Raw genomic sequence first — 21,121 nt, 5'->3', positions numbered from 1 at the left:
TAAATAGGTATGTATTATCTATTAATTCTATTTACACGGAGTAAAGTTTTGTAAGTTAGAATTTTATGGAACTAAAATTATGAAAAACAATTAAAAGTATCTCGATTACTATTGGTAATTTGTAAGTTACTTTTATAATAAAATAATAGTTGATGTTGTATATAATATAATAACATAATAGTTATGATCTAAGCATTCTAAGCTTATAATAACCAATAGGTAACCGTAACAAGATTTCATACAATTAACAGTCACAAAAAAAATGAAAGATAGAACATATAATATAGATACCACGATGTACCTACATCGTGATAGATACTATAGATTTCATCTATTCTGTGGTACAGTAATAGCAGTAATAGTTACCATAAGTTTATTGTGCATTTGTACACACTGGTTAGGTGACTATGCTATGACCACATTGATAAGTTAAAAATTAAAATTAAAAAAATATTATCATTATTTTATACCATGATAAAAACTTGTTCAAAAATGCCGGTTTTAGCAAATACATACTATAAATTATTTATAGCAAATAGCAATAGGTTTTATGTAATTTAATTAATTATATTTTGTCATTTTGATTTTTTAATCTTCTCACTCCTACTTATTAAATAGTTTATACACTTTTTAATGGTTGATGTAAGTAAAGATGAAAATGAAACTACTAAATTACCACAGGTTGCAAAAAAATCAAGTGATACCATGGGTAGGTATTCTTATTACTATTTAATTACATTAATTAATAATATTTTAGTGTTATATACTCTATACAAACATTTATATATGATAATTTTAGCATCAGCTGCATTTTTAACTTGTGTTGCGGCTGGTGCTGGTTTATTCGCATTTGCTTCAACTCTGGCATCAGCTAGAAAAACAGACCCCACCATGTTTTCTAAAGGTCAAGCTCCTCCGTTGCCCACTGCTGAATCAGGTGTACAATTGGCTATTAGAGCACTAAAATGGGGAACTTTCTATGCTGTTGGTGGCTGTGGATTGTTTTTTTATGGTGTTTGGAAAATGAGTGGCGCTAATGATGTAAGTATATTTTTTAATACAAATTTTATAGATAGATAAATGTTGTATAATATAAAAACTAAAAAAGTCTATTTGTATCAATAATAAAGACTCTAAATTATTATAATACAACTAAGTATATACTTAATGTATGTTCTGCTATACCTCTATTTTCTTTTAATTTTTTTTTTTAACTTGAATAAAATATCAAATAATTTTCCTCAGAGATAAATTCCCTATTTTAAAAACAAAAGTATACGATTTTTCCTAAATTTTAGAACTTTTGTATCTAATTTTCATTAATTATATAATATATCTTCAATGTCACAATAAAAGAGCCATTTAAAATCAATTTGTATTACAAATAATGTTTGATTTCAGATTGAAAAACTCTCAATAGTTACAAACACAAAAAATATTGCAAATAATTAGACTATAGGTTCTTATCTTTTGGCTATGGACCTCTTTGAGTATTAAATATAATCATGTCCCCCCACCAAAAAAAAAAAAATTAATTATTTTTCCATAATAATACTAAGACTTTACATAATGTTAAATTATTTTGAATAATCACTTTTTCTTATAGTTTAAAACAAGTTTCCTTGTCACATTTTCTGTTGTATTGATTGCAAATCATTGCCTTGAATTCTAGTATCATATTGGACTGAGCTATGCTTATATCGCCCTTAATGTCTAATTGATTTATTGATTCAGTTTTCATTGTGACCATTACAGAAAATCAAGACTCACAGTGATATTTATTAGTGAATGAAATTAAAAATTTCATTGCCCTGGATAGCTTGCAGATAAGTCTACACAACGAACATTATTATTGTTATCTTAAAAATCTATAAAAAAATTCATACAGAAATATGAACAAAGTTCAATATCACAAATTAATTGCAAACAAATTTATTTTTGGTTTATTTGAAAAAAAATTCACAGCTACTCGGTGGATCCTCGAGTAATCATCTACGAACCCCTATTAAAAATCTATGGTTTGGACGAACAACTTACCTGGTTAAAACATTTATTTCAAAGAAAGAATGCTCATGTTTAACTTTTGACATAAGACCTTTTACCTTTCTGAAATCAAACTTAGCTTAAAGAAAAAAACTACTACTATACTAACCTAACCTACTAAAACCAGTATGGCCCAATGATATCCACCTATGAGGTTCTGCAAAATAAAACAGGGGGACGAGGTGGCCGTGTGGTCTAAGGCATTGGTTGCGACGCAGCTGATCGCTGGTTCGATTCACGGTCACCGGGTGGCATTTTTCTTCGGGCAAGTCACGGTGTCCGGAGAATAAGCTGGCATCCCCCAACCTGGAGCATGGCAGAAACCTACGGGTGCCCCATTAGAAATTCTGCCACAATACACACATGTGTTTCCCCCTACCGTTCCCACAACCTTACAGTAAAAAAACCGATACAAAAAATACCCATCCCCAATGGCCTAGGTTGTCACGGGTGTACTAATAAAAAAATAAAACAATACTAATCTATCAATTAATAACATTACATATTTTTAATACATCATTTCAAGTATCAAATTACTTTCTTCACTTGGACTTAAAAGTTCAGACTGTTTCAGAAGTAATCATTTTCCTATAACCTCTTTTGCTCCTGTCTTGCAAACTATTCAAATTCTTAAAAATTCTTGTCCTAGATTCTATGAACATCCTAAGGAATATTCTGAAAACGCTTAAAAGAAATTGGTATGAATTTACTGACATAAAGTTTAAAAAAGTATTAACAGTTAAAAATAAATAAATTTATATCACAAAACAAAGTAAAGGCAAGAGTGCAAGACGCTTAGTTAAAAATTCAAAATAAATATATGTTAATTATAATCTTAATACTTTATGATAATTTTGAAATTACATACATATTTGAATTGGTAAGTTTAGGATTTAGTGCAGTGAGTTAAAATGTATTTTTAATAGATTAAAAAGTATAAGAAAATAGTGGTGCTTAATCTTAAAAAACCATTAGTGTCTATTGTGAGGCATAGTAGATCTACAGTAGCTAGGACTAACCATTCCATTATAGGTATTATTTTGACAACATTTGTAGTTGATAACAAACCATTTTAACTCCAGCATATTATAATATGGTTGTATGTTATTTTTACAGATGCACGAGTTTAGATTGAAAATAGGTTCATTACTCCCAAGGCTTACTCCAACTGTTCACAATTCTCGTACAGAGTTTGAAGGATTGACAGATTTAATGACATATTTGGCTACAGACTATTCAGGACAAAATTCAAAAACTAAAATCATTAACGACTCAAATAATGAGTCTAAAAATGAAATACCCAAAAATTGATAGATACATTGTAATGTGTATTACATTTATTAAATAGTTGTTTAAATAAAATAAACAAACAATAGTTTTTTTTTCAAATAATTTACAAACAAAAATATATAACAAAAAAAAGAGTTGAACAAATAAAATGTGTACTTATAATGTAGCATACTTAATTGTTATCTAGCAGCTATGTACAGTAATGTTTATTTGTTTAAAAATTAGAATATACTTAACCGTGTAGGTGTGATCATTATAACAATATTAAACATAAGAAACTTTTATTTATTACATCAAGTTATTTAGTATAATGATATAATATATTAATAATAAGTTAATCATCATAAGAAATTATAATAGTAAATATACATCATTAAATGTTCTAAAATTAATTACATTTAACTAACTTTTGAGAGATCAAAATTTAATCTCGAAGATTACTTCATACTTATGGTTTCTATAAAAAACTTTTTAACCTTGGCGATATTACTGCTGGTTTATTTCTTATTATAAAATACACAGTATAATAGAAAATTTAACAAAATGTAATTAAATAATAAATTATGCATAAAACAGATTTATCTAACTGATTAAGTAATAATAGTTTAAATTATTATAATGAAACAACTCGATGGATACAAACTATATAAATAATAATCACTTTATTAGTCATTCAGCAGTTTGTGTTAATCAACATCAAACTATAAATATTACAATGGAATCATAATCGCCTTAGATAGTTTAAAATTAAAGTCTATTGTTAAAAATATTGAATTTTAACTTTAATAGTAATGTAATTGTCTATTATTTAACTTGGTAGCTACTGCCCGCCTACCTTGACTGTCCTCCACCTACCACCACATCGGCAATTTCTTGCCCACCTATTTTCCCATACTCTGATCGCTGCTGTTCTTGTATTTCCTACCAACTGCATTTTACCTTCACATCTATTACACTGCTTCACTGTTAGTGGACATTTGCCAATGTATACATTCCTAATAACATCATAATCTTTCATATAATCTGAATGTTGTTTTCCATTTGTTATTGTATCTATAGACGATGTATTATATCTCAAACAATCTGGTTCTTGTCCAAACACCAACTTCAATGGTAAATGTTGATAATAAAGAGCAGGAGATGCAACTTCATGAATTCCTGCTGCAACTGATGAAAGTGGAGTTATATTGACTTGGCTTTGAAGTGTATAACATTCATCAAACAACATTTCATCATGTTCACCACCAAGTTGAACAAATCTTGAAAGTAAACGAAATGTAACTGACAAAACATCTAAATTATCAATATTTTTAATAAAAACCGGTAAACAATTAGGCCTCAGTAAACCCCAAATACGAATCATAAGTAATAGCTCTCTTATTGAATTTATGGCATATAAATCATTTAATAAGTTGTATCCAACATTGTCTCGTGGCTCTGGTATTCTAGAAACTACATTTAAAGCAAGCTGTGCTACCCATTGAATAAGTTGATGGAGTGATTGAAGAGTGCTAGGTTCTACAGTAAAATCTTTACCACCCAAACTTGGTAAAATTTTGTCTATGTCCACAATAGGTTCTTTAAGTGCATTTGATATATTCTCAGCTGGATCTCGATCAACCATGATGTCACTGACACGTAAAACATTCTTGAATGCATTACATATGGAATGAAGTGTCATTAAATGCATAAGGTCAGAACGCTTTCCTTGTGCTCCCGGCATCATCTTGTAAAGAAAAGAACGAATACTTAAATAGGTAGTATACTCTTTTTGTTGAAGAACCTGGGATTGTTTTTGGAAGTTTTCACTGAAACGATTACACACAGCCTCTAGCATGTTAGGTCTTAATGATATGGCCAAATCCCACCAATCTAGGCCAGTCACCAAGCAATATTCAAGTTGTAAAGTAGCATAGGCAACAGTTAACGGCCCATTCAGTTCTGCCACAGAAAGTAGTTGAAATAAATACAAATTTCCCATGTTGTCACAAACAACAAACACATTTCCGAGGTAAGAAATGTCCAAGTCTGAAAACTGAATATTGCTACTATTCTGTAAGCCTATTTTTCCTATATTATCTTCGCAATAGCTACTCAATTCAAACAAACATTGTTGAGTTAGTTCTCTGGATAAACAACATACTTGATGATTACTAAATGCAGCCACTACATATTGACTGCAAGAAGATTGATTGTAAGATATGGACATTTTGGGTGTAGCCAACGCTGTTAATTGAGCTCCTACAGTAAATGAGCTTTTTTTAATCCAACATACTGTTGGATGGTCTTCAGTAATGACTTTTTTAAAAACTTTGTTAATTGGATTAGTTTTCTTAACTAATTCCCATGTTTCTATAATACATCCATTACTGCTATTACTTCCAATTACAAGGGATTCAGAACCTTCTCGTAATAAAAATTTTACGTGTGAAATAACTCTATCTACTGTTTCGTTAAATGTTAAGAAAAAACTAGGCAACCACTGTGATACTATAGTGCAATTTTTTTCATTAACAAGTTTTATCGAGACTTCGTAACAGTGTATGGGCGATCGTGGCCGTCCATCAGATGTGACGATCAAAAAATTTCCATTTTGTCGATAACTAATGTCAACAACAGATATACGGTATCTAGCAACAGCTAAACTGTTAGTAGCTGAAATCATAGGCTCCCCACTGTCGTTAGTTAACAGAGCAGCAATCATACCTGTAGCAGACACAACCAAACATCCAGGCAATCCTGTGCCACCCCATGTGCGTAAAGATGGTGTAAATCTGACATAGTTGAATTTTTCAAAATAATTAATATTATCTGCTTTTTCATTGACAAGCATTAATTTTTTTCCTAAATGAAAAAATGTGCCAGCTATAATAGGTTCACCTCGAAAATCTTTTGAACCGACCTGAACCCAGTTGGTTAGGTTGTGATCGGTACTGCAAGTCCATATTGATACAGCTCCATTTTTATCTCCGATTAACAGTGAATATCCATACATATCCCATTCTAGAGTCGTGACAGTACAATTATTTGATGTGATCTTATGGTACTTCCATGGCACATTAAGATCGGCTATGTAAACATGTGAACCCCAATTTATGTTAACATGATCGTCTAGATCAAATGTAGTAACCCAAGCAACGATATTATTAGCAGAGATCTTTGCTAGACATTTGAAACACATATCTTCCTCCATTTGTTCATTTTGAAATTGTGTTTTCCAAGCTTGCTTACGAAATATTGAGTATACTAAGTCCATTATACCGGGCCCGCGAATAGTACAGACTAATACATAAGTGTTATGATCACTTGCGAATAAACAAGACACGACAAGTACACAACATTCAATGGAGCTCGAGAAACGTCACAGAATGGCTTACGGTGTACCGCAACATAACATGAAACGTCGAACGACAAAAACACTTATATACATTGGAAAACGGAAAAACGAAAGAGCAAAATATTATAAAAAAAGTTAAACGTAAACAAAATGCTTCTTTTTTTTATCACCAAAAAACGCTATCAACACAACAAAATTGTATTTGCACTGTTGCCGGATTGTTTCTCAAAACATGGCTTGTTATCACAGTTTCCACAGTCTCTGCCACAAGGAGTGACAAGCTGCGCCAAAGTATTAAGTAACTTGTGTTATTGTAATAATTGATGTTGTATGTATATTGTATGTACGCGTACTAGTGTGTAGCCGTGTAGCTACTTGGTTCGTACCAATTTATCGATTTATATTTTTCAGTTTTTGTAACGCACTAACGCAGTACGTTTATAACTGACCTATTTCGATGTCTTTATCTTTCTCGTACGAATCTCTATAATGTCTACGAAAAACGTTTGACAAGTAACAACAAGTGAGCATTGATACATACGTCGGAAAACTCATATGTACATATATTTAATGTGCATTTCTTTTATTTTTTTCAGTGGAAAACCAGTCGATTGACAATAACCAGGCCATCGTGAGCACGCCAAGACAAGTTCTGCCTGGTTATGTGGCACAGCAGCCTCCACCACACGCTAACCAAATACACTTGCAGACAGACTTTACGTCTCCACCTCCAACTCACCCCCATGGGTTTTGGCCACAACAAGCTTTTCCCAATACTTGGCCATCGCAATTTCGTATGCCCAGTCCTGCGCCACAGACCAAGACTACTGTCACAAACACTACGACGGGCAATAATAATCCTCCCACATTCAGTTCGACTAGTAACAGTACTATAAGATCACCTTTGCCACGCTGGAGGTCGTTCAACAACACTGCTCGTCAACGAACACCTTATCAATATGCCAATACTCCAAGAAACAATTATCCAAGACAGTTCTCTCAAAATGCTGTATGTTACTGAGAATTTAAATATAATATATATATTTTATTTCATCTAGTTTTACATACCTATTCTTTTTTACAGAACGGGAATTTCTTTGCCAATTCTCCACAAAACCCACAAACACCATCTTCATCATCAACACAAAACTGGCCACAATTTACTCAAAGACCTCGTTTTATACCAAGACAACATATGCGTATGAACAGACCTCGTAGTTCCGTTCAAAATCAATCAAATGGAACTAACCAGGTTAAAGCTCATGATTTTTATTCAATCATTTTAAATATATTTTATGTTAAATTATACTGTCTGTTTTAAAAATTGTTCTACTCAATGGATTTTTTCCATAAATTAATTAAAAAATTAATTGTTAGAATATTTGTGTTAATTTATTTTTGACTAAATTATAACTTAATTTGTTATAAACTTTAGGAAACCAATGCTGTGACAGAATGCAAAACACGGAAGCGCAAATTAAAATCACAACAATCTGGAGAACCACAACGTGCTCAAAAACCATGGAACCGTGAGGATGCTGTAAAAGCAATTGCTGCTGAAATGGAACTTCGAACACCTAAAAACAATCAACAAATTATGATCAGATTTCCAGATCATGAAATTACACGACAAATTGTTCAGAACTTTCATACTGACATTAAATCTGTACATTTCCATACACCATGTAATCCAAGGTAACAAACTGCAATCATTAATTAAATTAAATTTTTGTTTTTTAATTTAATAACAAAATACAACAAAATATTTATTTGATAAGAACTTCAAATAATTTATATATTTTATTTCATTATAGATATTGTTATGTGCAAGTACAACCAAATGCAAATATTGAAAATGTTGCAAACGCACTAAATGAAACTGTTTTCCAACATGAAAAATTGCGAGTAGAAATTAAAGAAAGTCAGTTTGAAGAAAAGGCATTCCCAGAATGCATTGATCCATATACGTAAGTGTCTGATTGTATATATATTTGTATAAAAAATAAAACAATGTATTTTTTTTTTTTTTGGAATTCTTTGGAAATTTATTTAGTTTAAACATAAATATTACAGATTTGTTTTACAGTAACTATTACAACTATATTTCTATAAAATAATTTTTTAATACTTATATTTTTCTACTCTCAAATAAAACATATTACATTGTTCATGTGGGTACTTATCTGCTATATTAAATATTTTTATTTAAAACAAATTCAATTGCACTATTTTCATTGTAATATAATACACACAGTTTATCATAGTTCATCTTTTTATAAAATTGCACACAGACAACACACTGAAATAATTCATTTGGTGCAAATAGAAAGAAAATGCCTTATCTAATACATGATGTATATTCATAAATAAGCGAAATATTTCAAATAAAGTTAATATATGACTAAAAATTGGAACATATAATAATTTTTGGAAGGGGATAACAGATAAATATCATATGGATCATATATATGTATTTTTAAATAGTTATTTTTTATACAAGTATTACAACTCATGTATTCAAATTTAATATGCAATACTTAAGATAAACTTTGTACATTGTATTAAATACAAAAATTATTATATTATAAATTTATAAAATTATTCATTACTTCAGATTATATCTTGGAAATCTGCCGACAAATATCACCTCTAATGCTGTTAAAGATGAATTTCCAAAAGCCACTCGAGTTGACATTGGGTTTGCTAAAAAAATGAAATACACAAGGTAAATACTAAATTTTAATTATATAATTAAAATATATATTGTCAATAAATCAGTGATCTATTTACTCTTTTTTTTTTCATGGAATCATAATTATATAAAATAATTTCATAAACCCAAACAAATTTTAGGTAAAAATAAATTATTGATATATACTAAAAATACTGATACTGTTAGAAATAACAAATACTAAAACTCTTTATTGTAAAAAAAGATTTTTTTTTAAATATTCTTAAAAAAAATATTTTACTATCAATTTTTGTAATTTTTTTCTTTTTTAAATTCAAGAATGTATATAAGACATTTTAGGGTTAGCTTCTCTATATTCTTGTCCATACTAGGTATATATTATATGCCACAAGTGCAAGTAATTAATTATTTCAAAATTAAATTTTTGCTTAGATATGCATTTATCAAATTTTCTAATGCTGAAGATGCGATACAAGCATATAAAGAAAAATATAATTTGGTGATAGACAGCCGATCAGTCGTGTTAAGATTTAGGCGTGGTAAAGGAAATGTAAATCCACCCGGACAAGTTGATAAATTAGTAAGTTTTTATTTTTTGGATGAAATACTACTGATATTAAAAATTACATTATCTATTTTTTAGCCAAATGAGATGAATGAATTTGACTTACAAAGTTTACGGAAAAAAATTAAGAGAGAACCTATAGAAGTAAACATTACTTTATTTCATAAATATTCAATTAGTTATTATTATTTAATTTTTACAATAATTTATATAATTTTTAGGAAAATATTGATGAATATGATCCTCCTCCAATTAATGTATCCAGAGTAGTTAAGCCTGAAATGATGGAAGAAGATGAATATGACCATGATTCTGTTTATGAATCTCATGTACCCTATGGAAATGATATTAATATTAAATCCGAGTGTCCAGATTATGATGACGAGTATGACGAACAATTTTATGAAGATGAAGATTCACAAAGTGCAACTTATCATTTCCGAAAAAATGAAACTGTCAGTATGGACGTAGTGCTTGCTGACAATAATAGTGCTCAGTGCATTCAAACCACTAACAGTGACGATATCACAATACCTACTGTAATTTTAATTTTTTTAATTTATAAAGTTTTCATGAACTGTAAATTGTTCATAAGAAAAAATAATTATCTAATTATATAAATATTTAAATTTATGTCATTTTTTTATTCATTTAATTAAATATTTTTAACATTTTATTTAGTTCTTATTGTGATTTTTTTAGGGAGTTGAGGATGAAGATAAACGATGGAATGAAAAACCAGATGACGAAGATGAATTTGAAATGCCATATGCATTTGTATCAAAACAACAAATACTAACAGAAAATAATAAAGACATCACTTTGCCTACAACTGTAAGTTTATTGACAATTAATTTGACGGTTCTATATAAACTATTTAATATATTTTATTAAAGGTATAAAAAATCGAATTTGTTGAGATGTCATAAAAACTAATTATTTTATCATAATAGATTAGTTTATAATTAATTGTATGCAATTACAAAACAGTTATGTTATGACCTGTTTTAATTATTATATTAATAATATAATATTAAAATTTAGACAGCTATTTGTCTTTATTTCAACAAAACCAATAAGAAAAGTTCGCCTTTTAAGTATAATATTAATTATTTATTAAAAATAAATATGAAAGTTTCGTTCATAGTCTAAATTTAAAAGCAACTTTATTTCTTTAGTTTTATTCTACTTTTTACTTCTTAATGTTTTGAGGTCTTTTGTACTACTTAGGGAGTATCTTGTGTGGTAAAAATTTCTGTTTTTCAAATGAAAACCTATTTTTTATTGTAAACTAGTTGATGTTATCCAGGATCTTCCACAGATCCGGTTGAATATTTATGTTGAATTTTAAGTGAATTGGAAAGGTAGTTTTTAAAATTATTAGTGAAAAAACTTATGTTCATTTTAAGTACCTAATTCAAAATTGAAACATAGTTTTTCAGTCATAAAAATATTTATGTTAAATAAATATTGATGAATATAAATTGCTAACATTTTGAAAATACTATAGCGTCCAAAGATCTTTCAAACCTATAATATCCTTATCAGATAAAGTTAAATACAGTAGAACCTCATTAATCTGAACTTTGCTTAATCCCAACAGAAGTTCTTACCAATTTCCCACATTTGATCACAATCAAATACCAATTACATAATATGTAATTTATGTCAATCCATTTTTTGCCTAATACTATGTAACTTATATATTATAAAATATTTTCTTAAATCTCTACACCCCATTTTTTTGGTTATGATAAATCTCCGGACTTTTATCAAATTAGACAACCCAGAGCTTCAAGTAGTCTATATTAATTAAGTTTTACTGTAACTCTGAAATAACTTTTTGATTTTTGATTGTAATACTTCAAAATTCACAGAACATTTATCCAATAAATCAGTGATTCTCGAACTGTTTTATCGCGAGCACTTCCTAAAGGCACCACGATCTACGGCTCATAATAAATAATTTAAAATGACAGAAATTTATTTTTATTTTTTCTCGTGGTATTCATAACAGTGCACCGCAGCTCAATTTGATCCTATAAGGGGCACAATAAAAAAAAAAGTTTGGGGGACCGCTGTACTAAATAATTTACTGTTTAAACTGTTAAAAAGAAAGGTTGTCATTTGAATGACAAAAGTTTGTATCTCCATAAGATACTCAATAAGTAATACAAGACAATTTCAAGAATTTTAAATATGGTTCTTGAGTGTATTTTAACATTAAAAAAAAAAAAAACCTAAAATAATTGCGTTATTGAAGGAAAATAAGGGATGATCATATTTGTTAATAACCTTGTATAATCAGATAATATTAATAGAGAAGTCAATAGAATTAATTAAAAGTATTAGCTATTATATATTGTTATATAATAAATAAGTTTAAAAATAAATAGACTAGAACTACTAAATCATGTTTTATTACTCCATTAGCTCACTATTGGTTCATTAAATATTTAATAATTGCTTATGCAATTCAGCATTAGTATTTTATTGTATAAGATTTATTTATTTAAGGATGAAATCCATGATGATGGAAGTGACAGGGAAGACCAAAGATGGAACAATTCTTCAGATGATGACAATGATGATGGTAGTGCTGAATACAATTGGAAAGGAATAAATGAGCAAAACAAATCTGAGAAACAAACTAAAGGTAAATTTTAAAGATAAAATTAATTTAATATTAATTTTTTAGTGAATAAAAAGTTGATTAATGAGTAAAATCACAATTAGATTATGAAAAACGAGAATATAACTTTAAAAAATCAGATGACATTAAAGCCGTTAAATGATTCAAATTCAAACTTGAAATACACACGAGGTATGTTTTAATAATTTTAGTTCTCACAGCCACATTTTTAAGTGTATATTTGAGAATCTGTTGTACTGGAAAAGTGAAACATTAGTAACATGCGAATAGAACTCATGAATAAGATAAGTTTAGCCGATGAGTCATTCGTGATATGTAGAGTGTTTAGAAGGTATATAAATTGCGAACTACTCATAAATATACAAATTGCAAATGCCAAATACAACCAAAATATTTATTATCATCAGGTTTGGGTTATTTGGCATTTTATTCAAATTTATTTAAGCGGCACCTCGTTATTATTGGCCGAGATTTCTTTTCTATTTTATTTTGTTTTGTTTTATTAAAATTGATTTTGAATTCCATCTATGAAATCCCCGTGGTTGTTTTTTTTTAATTTACAGTCTTGTTCACTCGATGTGGCCAAAAGGGTATTTAGGTTTGTATCGGCCCGGTATTGGGGCATGTCAAGACGCAAAACTGATGCACGTGTACTGAAGAGACAGAAGGTGAGATAAAATAAAAAAAAAATGGAATGCACTAGAAAAGTTAAATGAAAACCTAACAATTTTAAGTAAAAATTTTAGTGCCATATTAGTTTAACACAGTTAAAAGTATTTTACTATTTAGGTAAATAAAATACAAATTAAAAAAAAAATATTTAAAAACTTTCAAATAGTCAATAAATTAGTACCTAGTTTGTTCTTTTTAGTGCTACAAAATTGATTTCTTTTGATAATTCCAGAATAAACAATTAATTATATAATAAGTAATGTAATTAGATTGGAATATAAGAGATCAATTATCTTAAACAAAACTATTAGTGTAAACAAATACAGAACATCAGTTGAGTATTTTAATTACTGGAAAGAGTGCAAATCCTCTAAATATTTTAGTAAATTTGATTGACTATTTCATAATAATTATAATACATATATATTATATATTATAATTTTATTAGTTTAAATAATTTATACATTTCTAACTATTTAAGTAAGTATGAAACTAATTAAAAAAAGTTTTAAAATATATTTCAAATAAAATTGCATTTAATATTTATTTAATAAAGAGCAAAATCTATGCTCTTAAAAATAAAATTATGTATTTAGTCTATCATTTTTTTCTTCATAAATATTATTGAAGATTATATTTTGTTTAGTTACACTTAAAATAAAAAATATTGTGTAATTTATTAATAAAAAAATAAAAAGTAGGTCAGCACATTTTGTGGTGGATGTTTTTCCATCGTCCCTTCGGTCCTCGTATAGGATAATGTAATTTTACTGTATTAGTAGGTATTTAATTTGAATGCAATATGATTGCATTCGATAACAAACGATTCTGAGTGGACGAGGGGATCTTTTTTATTTAATTTTATTCGTTTCTATGGTGATAAACAAAGCCATAATTATTTTATACTACATAATTGTGTAGTTGTACATTTTTTCTCCTTTAACCGCTTTTATTTCAAGTATCATTTCAAAAATCAAAAAATTACTTCTCTAAAGTACCAGCTCAAAAACATTACCTTTCAGAAAATATGCTACACTTGTATTTTTGAGCAAGTTTAGGGGGAGAAAAAGTGCTTACAGAATAAAAAAAAAATAAACATCAATGTAAAACCAATACATTCCTTGCTCCGCTCAGAATCTAAAAAAACAGTATTAAAATAAATGTTTGATATTAAAATTCAAAAAGAGATTATAAAACTAAAATGTATAAATATATAATTCTTACTATAAGATATATACTTTATAGTATGTATTAAATTTAAATTTCATTTATTAGATGTCAATATTTATAATGCTATTAGTCATGTAGTTCAAAGAACAATTAAGATGAAGCAAAATGTATAATAATATAAAAATAATTGTTGTAAGTAATTAATGTATCTCAATTTAAAATAATCTGTTTATTATTTTTGTAATTAATTTCTTATACTACCAACAATTTTAAACATTTAAACATTAAGCAAACAATGTGTTTATATTATTTTTATTAGTATAATACATATTTACATTGATTCTTTGTGTTCAATAAAAAATTGTAATGGAAAAGAGAGATCCATTAAAATAAAACTGTTTTGATAAGTAGGTATGGATAGTCAAAATTAAATCTTATACATTACCGTTATTTCTCTGGGATGAGTTGCACTATAAATCACCTACAATATATGTATACATTTTAAAATTATTTAAATTAAAATAACAAAGGTATACTTACTTAGTCTATAAAATATTTCTATTTAAATTTCTGTAAATGTATAAAAATAATATAATTTATGACATATTTAAAGTAATTGTCCTTTGTAGATATTAGGCATAGTTACTTATTTTTAGAGCCCGTATTTACCATAGTTTACCGTAAATGCATATTTGTTGCATATTTCAATGAATGTGATATCGCAAAAAAATGTAAATCGGTAGGACGAAGAACTAGTGACACAGTTTTAGCTATCTTAATTTAAAATATGTATTTTATATAAAATATTATATATACATAAGAAATAGTTGAGGTAATTCCATCATATTCAAAGAAATATTTCATCTGCTGTAATCTAATTGTTATATCCTCGTTATCGATGTAATACATTTAATTTTATAATATAGTTATACAGTTATAATAACTGTCAAGACCTAATAATTTCAATCTATTTTAAATTTGCCCAATAACTTCAATTGAATATCTTTAATAATTAATTTTAACAGTAATGAATAAAAACACATTTTGAGTTATATGTTTTATTTTGTTTTTAAACAGTAATATTTATGTAATTATTTATATGTGTTTTTATTTATACATTATATATTATATTTTATTACCTTATATTTTTTCATACTTAATACAACATTGAATTTTTAAGTATAAATTTTGTAAATGCATATTTGTTGCATAGTCTGATACTTTTTAGTGCATATAAATCTAGGCTCTGCTTATATTAAAAATTCTTAATTGCATTTATACATTAAATATAATTCACATATCCTATTTGTGTTTAAAGTAATGAATGGATATATTACTCTAATTGTATTTTATAATTTCTAGTTACTTTAAATTATAGTTTAAAGGCATAGTTTTCAAATTAAAAGTGAACTTTTGTGATCAAACTTTACTTCCAAAATATTTAAAAGTGTTTAGAACAAAAAATTATATTTAAGTTTATAAACTTTATAGATGGAACTTATATATTATGTTTATAAATACTATAAATATTAAAAGGTTTATGTATGTTAACGACACAATATTATCATTTTAAATATAAATAGATCAAATATCTCAATAGATTAATCTCTGGAGCCTGCAGGTTTAAAAACAAACGTTTTATTAGCATTATTTTTATATAATTATTTTATTTAATATTTAATTAGAATTTTAATTTTTTTTATTGGTACCATTAGGTATATTAATAGTATTGTTAAAGTGATCAGATAAAAATTGTGTAGAAGTGAAACAAATATTTAAATAATCATCCAAGAAAGTTGACCAATTTGATTTATCATTATTATTTATTTATTTTTTTTTTTAACTAGATAAAATTGTTAAACCTTACCTACCTTTAGGTTAATTAATGAAATGAGTTATCCACCCTATACGTTTATCTAGGGTGACACATTAGAAAAAGATATTTATAATTTTTAGTTTTATGATATACCATTCATAATAACTAAACAAAATAATATTTAAGTACAGCGTGATGAATATTGTATTATTTATAATACATGTGATAGGTCAGTATTAAGTCAAAAAAAAAAAAAAAAATTGTAATTGTTGAAAAGATAACATTTAGTACCTACAAATCAGTTAATACAACAGTTTAACAGTTCCAATTTGACCACAATTTTTAATGGAATACCTACTTGTAACTAAGTTCTGACTTGCCTTAATTGGGAAGTTCAGTCATATTAGGTATTGCAGGAAACCAAAAGTTTTTAATGTATATATTATATAAATATTTTTATTTTTGTTATTTTTCTATTTGATTTTAAATATATTATTTTCATAATTTTTAATACATTTAAATTTCGAAGTTTCTGCGTATGAAAAAAAAAATTGAACAATGCAACATAATTATTTGCAATGATATAAGACCAAGAAGCCTTTTGTTAACTATATGAAATATAATCAGTATTTTTGAAAAATAATTGATTACTTTATTTGTTTTAGATCTTTTAATTACTTATAATGTACATAGAATAATTATTCATGTGTAAATATAAAAGTAATCCAATAGTGATTTTTAATCTAAATTAAAATTTCACTATTCAATTTTTAAATTGCACTTAAGTCTAATAACCATTTGAAGATGTATTACTTAATATTGAATATACTATGGACTTTAAAATATTAACACAATGAAAATTGCCTTAAACAAACACCAAACAAACATGAATTAAATTGCAGATAAAAATTTACTTTGGTTAATGTGTCCAAAATTATATTTTGATTTGAATCCCTCGTGTATTCTAGATGTTTTTACTTTATGACTGGTGGCACCTCTATTTAATAATTCAATATCACTAATATAAACTGTTTTTTATACTTGAGCCTAAAATTTAAATTTATAACATTTTAACCTAAGGTGAGGAAGGGCATTGGAAATAAATTACAATATTTAATTTTCAGCAAAATGCACATGTCTCATAGAAGCACTATAATACTTGTATGTTTTACTATGAAAAGAATTAAAACAATGACACATAGATAGTTTAATTATACAAGTTTCATTTAAACAAACACACCTATGAGGTGTAGGTCATTTGAATTGCCTTCTAAACACAAACACAGCTATTATTATTATTTTTTTTGTTTTACTTGATTATTTACCATAGTTTTTAATTGTTACTTATTAAGTATATATATTTTGACATTTATGTTATTCTTAATGGTTCAGTAACTTGCATATTTATGGTAAATGCGTGTTATACTGTTATCATATAATACATATTTATTTTATAGTTATCATTGTATTATTTAAATTGATAAAATTTAAGTAAGATGTTTCTGTACACATAAACGGCATTGTTCTACCAGTTTTGATTAGTTCTTTGGAATTTTAATCAGAAATTAACTAATACAGAATTCCAATGCCCTCTAGTTATGCTCAGAAACTTGGTTGAACATAAAACAAAACTCAATAACACCCAGATTACTGTTTACTTACAGAAAAATAACAAATGTACGATGCACCACAAGTATGTAATTATTGTTTTTATTTTGTAGGAACGTTGATCGCAAGCTGCAAATCAGACCTCAAATGAATTGAATTCACAACACTTCATCTATTCTATTTTCCAAATTGTACTATTGAACTCAATCTATATTAAGGACCCCTTCTGACATTCCTCTGCATGGCATATATTTTAAATGTTTTAATCCTATATATTATCATAGTTAATCAATATTATAACTTGTTGTTAAAGCCGTATGTATTAATCGGTGAATATAGTCTTAGTAGGTAATTATCTTTCTGTACAAGGTGTTTCTCTAAATATCATCGTACTTTTTTGATTGGCCGCTGGTATGGAATTCGTATGATTGGATGAATAAAACGTCCTCGTCTCAGTTCTTGTTTTGGCCAATTGAGCAAAGTGCTTAAAATTTTCGAGGTAGCCCTTATCAACTATTTATATATAAGTGTAGAATAGTTAAATTTCCTCTTGTAATTTTAGTATAGTATATTGTGTTTACTGCTCTTTGTTCTACAATAATTATACTTATATAGTCAATATTATATAATTACACACATCACATATAATATATATTATACCATAAACTAGTTCCTTTATATTCAATGTTACAAATACACATACATTTTATCATGTATTGTCATATTTTCTTCTTTATAGTGATGTACTTTCAACATAATTTATAATTTAAATTATGTAAATAGAAGAAAAAAGTTGTACTTGTATGTTGGATATACATGATTAATGTTTGTTATTTGTTTATAATGTGTTGTGAAGTTAATTTTTTTTTAATATAATATTATAAACATATGATGTACAAAAAAGAACTATCCTTGTTGTAAGATTTTTTATGAAAGTCATCAAAAGTGGAGATTTTACTGAATATTAAACTTGTGTATTGACTGTCATGGCATATTTTATAGAAAATATTTTGGTAAAAATAGAATATTTTTTTTTTTTTTTTTTTTTTTGTACCAATAAGTCTGTGCTCATTATTATCGTATTGTATTTACATTATTATTGTTTAAATAGATATAAGCTTACAGTTCTTTTGACTTTGCATTATTGAAAAAGTATAAAAATTATGATTACAATTATTGTTCATGCTATGACAAATATATCGGGTAACTTATGAGTATTTATATTGTATAGCTTGCTTTAAAATTAAGATTTATATATTTAAATAGTTTACATTAACATATATTGTAATTAAAATCAAAAGGGTTTTAATTTACATAATAAAATACTATAAATATTTAAATATATAAATAAACTATAAAATCTTTAGTTTTTATAAGTTATATAAATAAGACTTTTTTAGACAAAAACTTATATAATTATTACTTAATAACTGTATTAAATTTAAGTTTGCATGTAACATCATTATATATTTTGATTGGCCAATGTCTGACTATGTGTTAGCTCATCTTTCTAATTGTATTAACTTATCAGGAATTGAAATTTAAAGAAGCTACTATTACTCATTGTGTATTTTGAAGTTAAATAAACCTATAAATTTGAGCAAGATAATTTGTTTCTAATTCTAGGCATTAAAATGTTGTACTAAACTTCATGCAGTATTGTTGCTATTTTCACATGGGTTTTTTCAATGCAAATTTCTTAAATTTTTATTATTTCATTATAATTACTTACTTACTATTATTTTGATAATTTATTGTAATTTAAAATATTTATCTGATATATTTTATTCATTAATATTATTTTATATGTAAGTACCTATATTATTTAAAATGTTAATTTTTAAGTATTTTTGCCTACAAATGCTTCAAATTCTGATATTTCTAGTTATTAAGTATACTTAAAAACCATAATTACATATGCTTAAATTGTATATGTCTTTTAACGACTGTTTTATGTTATACATGTAATAAGGAGAGTAGTTACTGAATTATTGAGTTACTTTATGTATTCTAATTTGGTTTGTATATTTAAATGCTATGCTGTAAATTGGTTTAAGTTTAAAACCTAATGGTTACAAATTAAATAGTATGAAAAAAAAATATCAGAATTTGAATAAATTTATAGTTAATGCATTAAAATTAGGTAAGCATACTTAAAAATAACTCTTTAGTCTGTATAATGTATATGAAACAAATTTAAAATTTCACAAAATATTTTACTCTTTATAAAAAAAAATATATATATATATATATGTCTTGTCTTATGTGTTTCTATTTTGATGTTCTAATGTAATACATTTATATTATATTTTTTATTATTTTTTATCTATTGCGACACGGGACATTTATACATTTTTTTTTTTGTTGAATTGTTATACTTATAACTCAATGTTCAGGAGACTTTTACATCGGTTTCCATTATTTAGTACTGATGAATTTGTACTTTGTTCGATAATAATTTATGTTAATATCTAAGTTTTCATAAGAATAAACTACATTTGTAGATTTGTGAATAAGCTTTTTTTTTATTTATTTATATACCTAACTTACATTTAAATTGATTATAATTTGTTGTGAATAAATTATATTAAATTCTTTATCCCTCTCTTAACTATCTCATGTTAGAGCTTATTTTCCTTAAACAGCTCCTTTTGTTTGTTTCCCAATGAATATTCTCACTAATTATCTTTTGGTATGTGTTTAACAAAACATTTTTACATTGCAATATATTATGGTAATTGGTCTGAAAAATGAAAAATAATTAAAATTTAGGATAAATATGAATACAATATAATATAAATTGAAAACATTATGTTTAAATTGTTTAATTACTAATAAAAATATATAATAATATACTTGTTGCTACAAACTGATATATTTTACCAAACACTGAGAAAAATCAGAAACCTTGGACCATGATGAAATCGTTACATTTATTAACCACTATTATAACATATAATGATATCACCGAGGATATCACTCATTAAGCAATAACAATAAAATTTGAATGTAAAACACATAAAACAATTATTACATAAGTTTGATAAAATAAACTTAGTAAGTACTTTATAAGTACTACATTAGTGCTATCAAACATTTCCTAGAATATTGTATTATTTAATAAACTAAACAAACAAACCATCAATTTCATTTTTTTTTCAGAAATTTGAACGAGTTAAATCATGTCGGTTGTGATAACTCACTATTCAAACCATATAAACACATACAATTAATACTAATGTAATGTCATTATGTCAATCATACGACTATTACTC

General features: G+C 26.4%; 3 protein-coding genes across 6 annotated transcripts; 2 read left to right on the top strand and 1 right to left on the bottom strand.

The window, feature by feature from the left end:
- Positions 1-467: 467 nt before the first annotated feature.
- Positions 468-3,418, top strand: LOC114129322 (transmembrane protein 242). Its single transcript, XM_027994026.2, has 3 exons — positions 468-709; positions 800-1,041; positions 3,160-3,418. The coding sequence occupies exons 1-3, from the start codon at positions 634-636 to the stop codon at positions 3,352-3,354; spliced, it is 513 nt and encodes a 170-aa protein (XP_027849827.1). The 5' UTR covers positions 468-633; the 3' UTR covers positions 3,355-3,418.
- Positions 3,419-3,980: 562 nt separating this feature from the next.
- LOC114129331 (mediator of RNA polymerase II transcription subunit 16) lies at positions 3,981-6,853 on the bottom strand. Its single transcript, XM_027994039.2, has one exon. It carries the CDS (start codon positions 6,587-6,589, stop codon positions 4,154-4,156), a length of 2,436 nt encoding a protein of 811 aa, XP_027849840.2. The 5' UTR covers positions 6,590-6,853; the 3' UTR covers positions 3,981-4,153.
- A 118-nt stretch (positions 6,854-6,971) lies between these two features.
- On the top strand, positions 6,972-20,362 carry LOC114129336 (uncharacterized). Of its 4 annotated transcripts, XR_007603432.1 has the most exons (14): positions 6,973-7,193; positions 7,267-7,679; positions 7,755-7,922; positions 8,106-8,365; positions 8,485-8,637; positions 9,285-9,395; positions 9,795-9,942; positions 10,006-10,071; positions 10,149-10,466; positions 10,630-10,761; positions 12,445-12,583; positions 12,664-12,751; positions 13,144-13,248; positions 17,960-17,994. XR_007603432.1 is itself a non-coding variant. In XM_027994059.2 (13 exons), coding segments are annotated over exons 1-12 (1,968 nt in total). In that variant the 5' UTR covers positions 6,973-7,192; the 3' UTR covers positions 12,723-12,751; positions 17,960-20,362. The 4 variants fall into 4 exon arrangements, 2 of the variants coding, with proteins under 2 accessions (XP_027849860.1, XP_027849867.1); XR_003592830.2 differs by lacking the exon at positions 12,664-12,751 and having other exon boundaries at positions 6,972-7,193; positions 17,960-20,362; XM_027994059.2 differs by lacking the exon at positions 13,144-13,248 and having other exon boundaries at positions 17,960-20,362.
- Positions 20,363-21,121: the final 759 nt, after the last annotated feature.

The sequence above is a fragment of the Aphis gossypii genome, chromosome 1 (assembly GCF_020184175.1).
Source record: "Aphis gossypii isolate Hap1 chromosome 1, ASM2018417v2, whole genome shotgun sequence".
In the NCBI taxonomy this organism is placed as follows: domain Eukaryota; kingdom Metazoa; phylum Arthropoda; class Insecta; order Hemiptera; family Aphididae; genus Aphis; species Aphis gossypii.
Note: the sequence above shows the minus strand (reverse complement) of the source record. Positions and strands in the feature narration are given on the sequence as shown.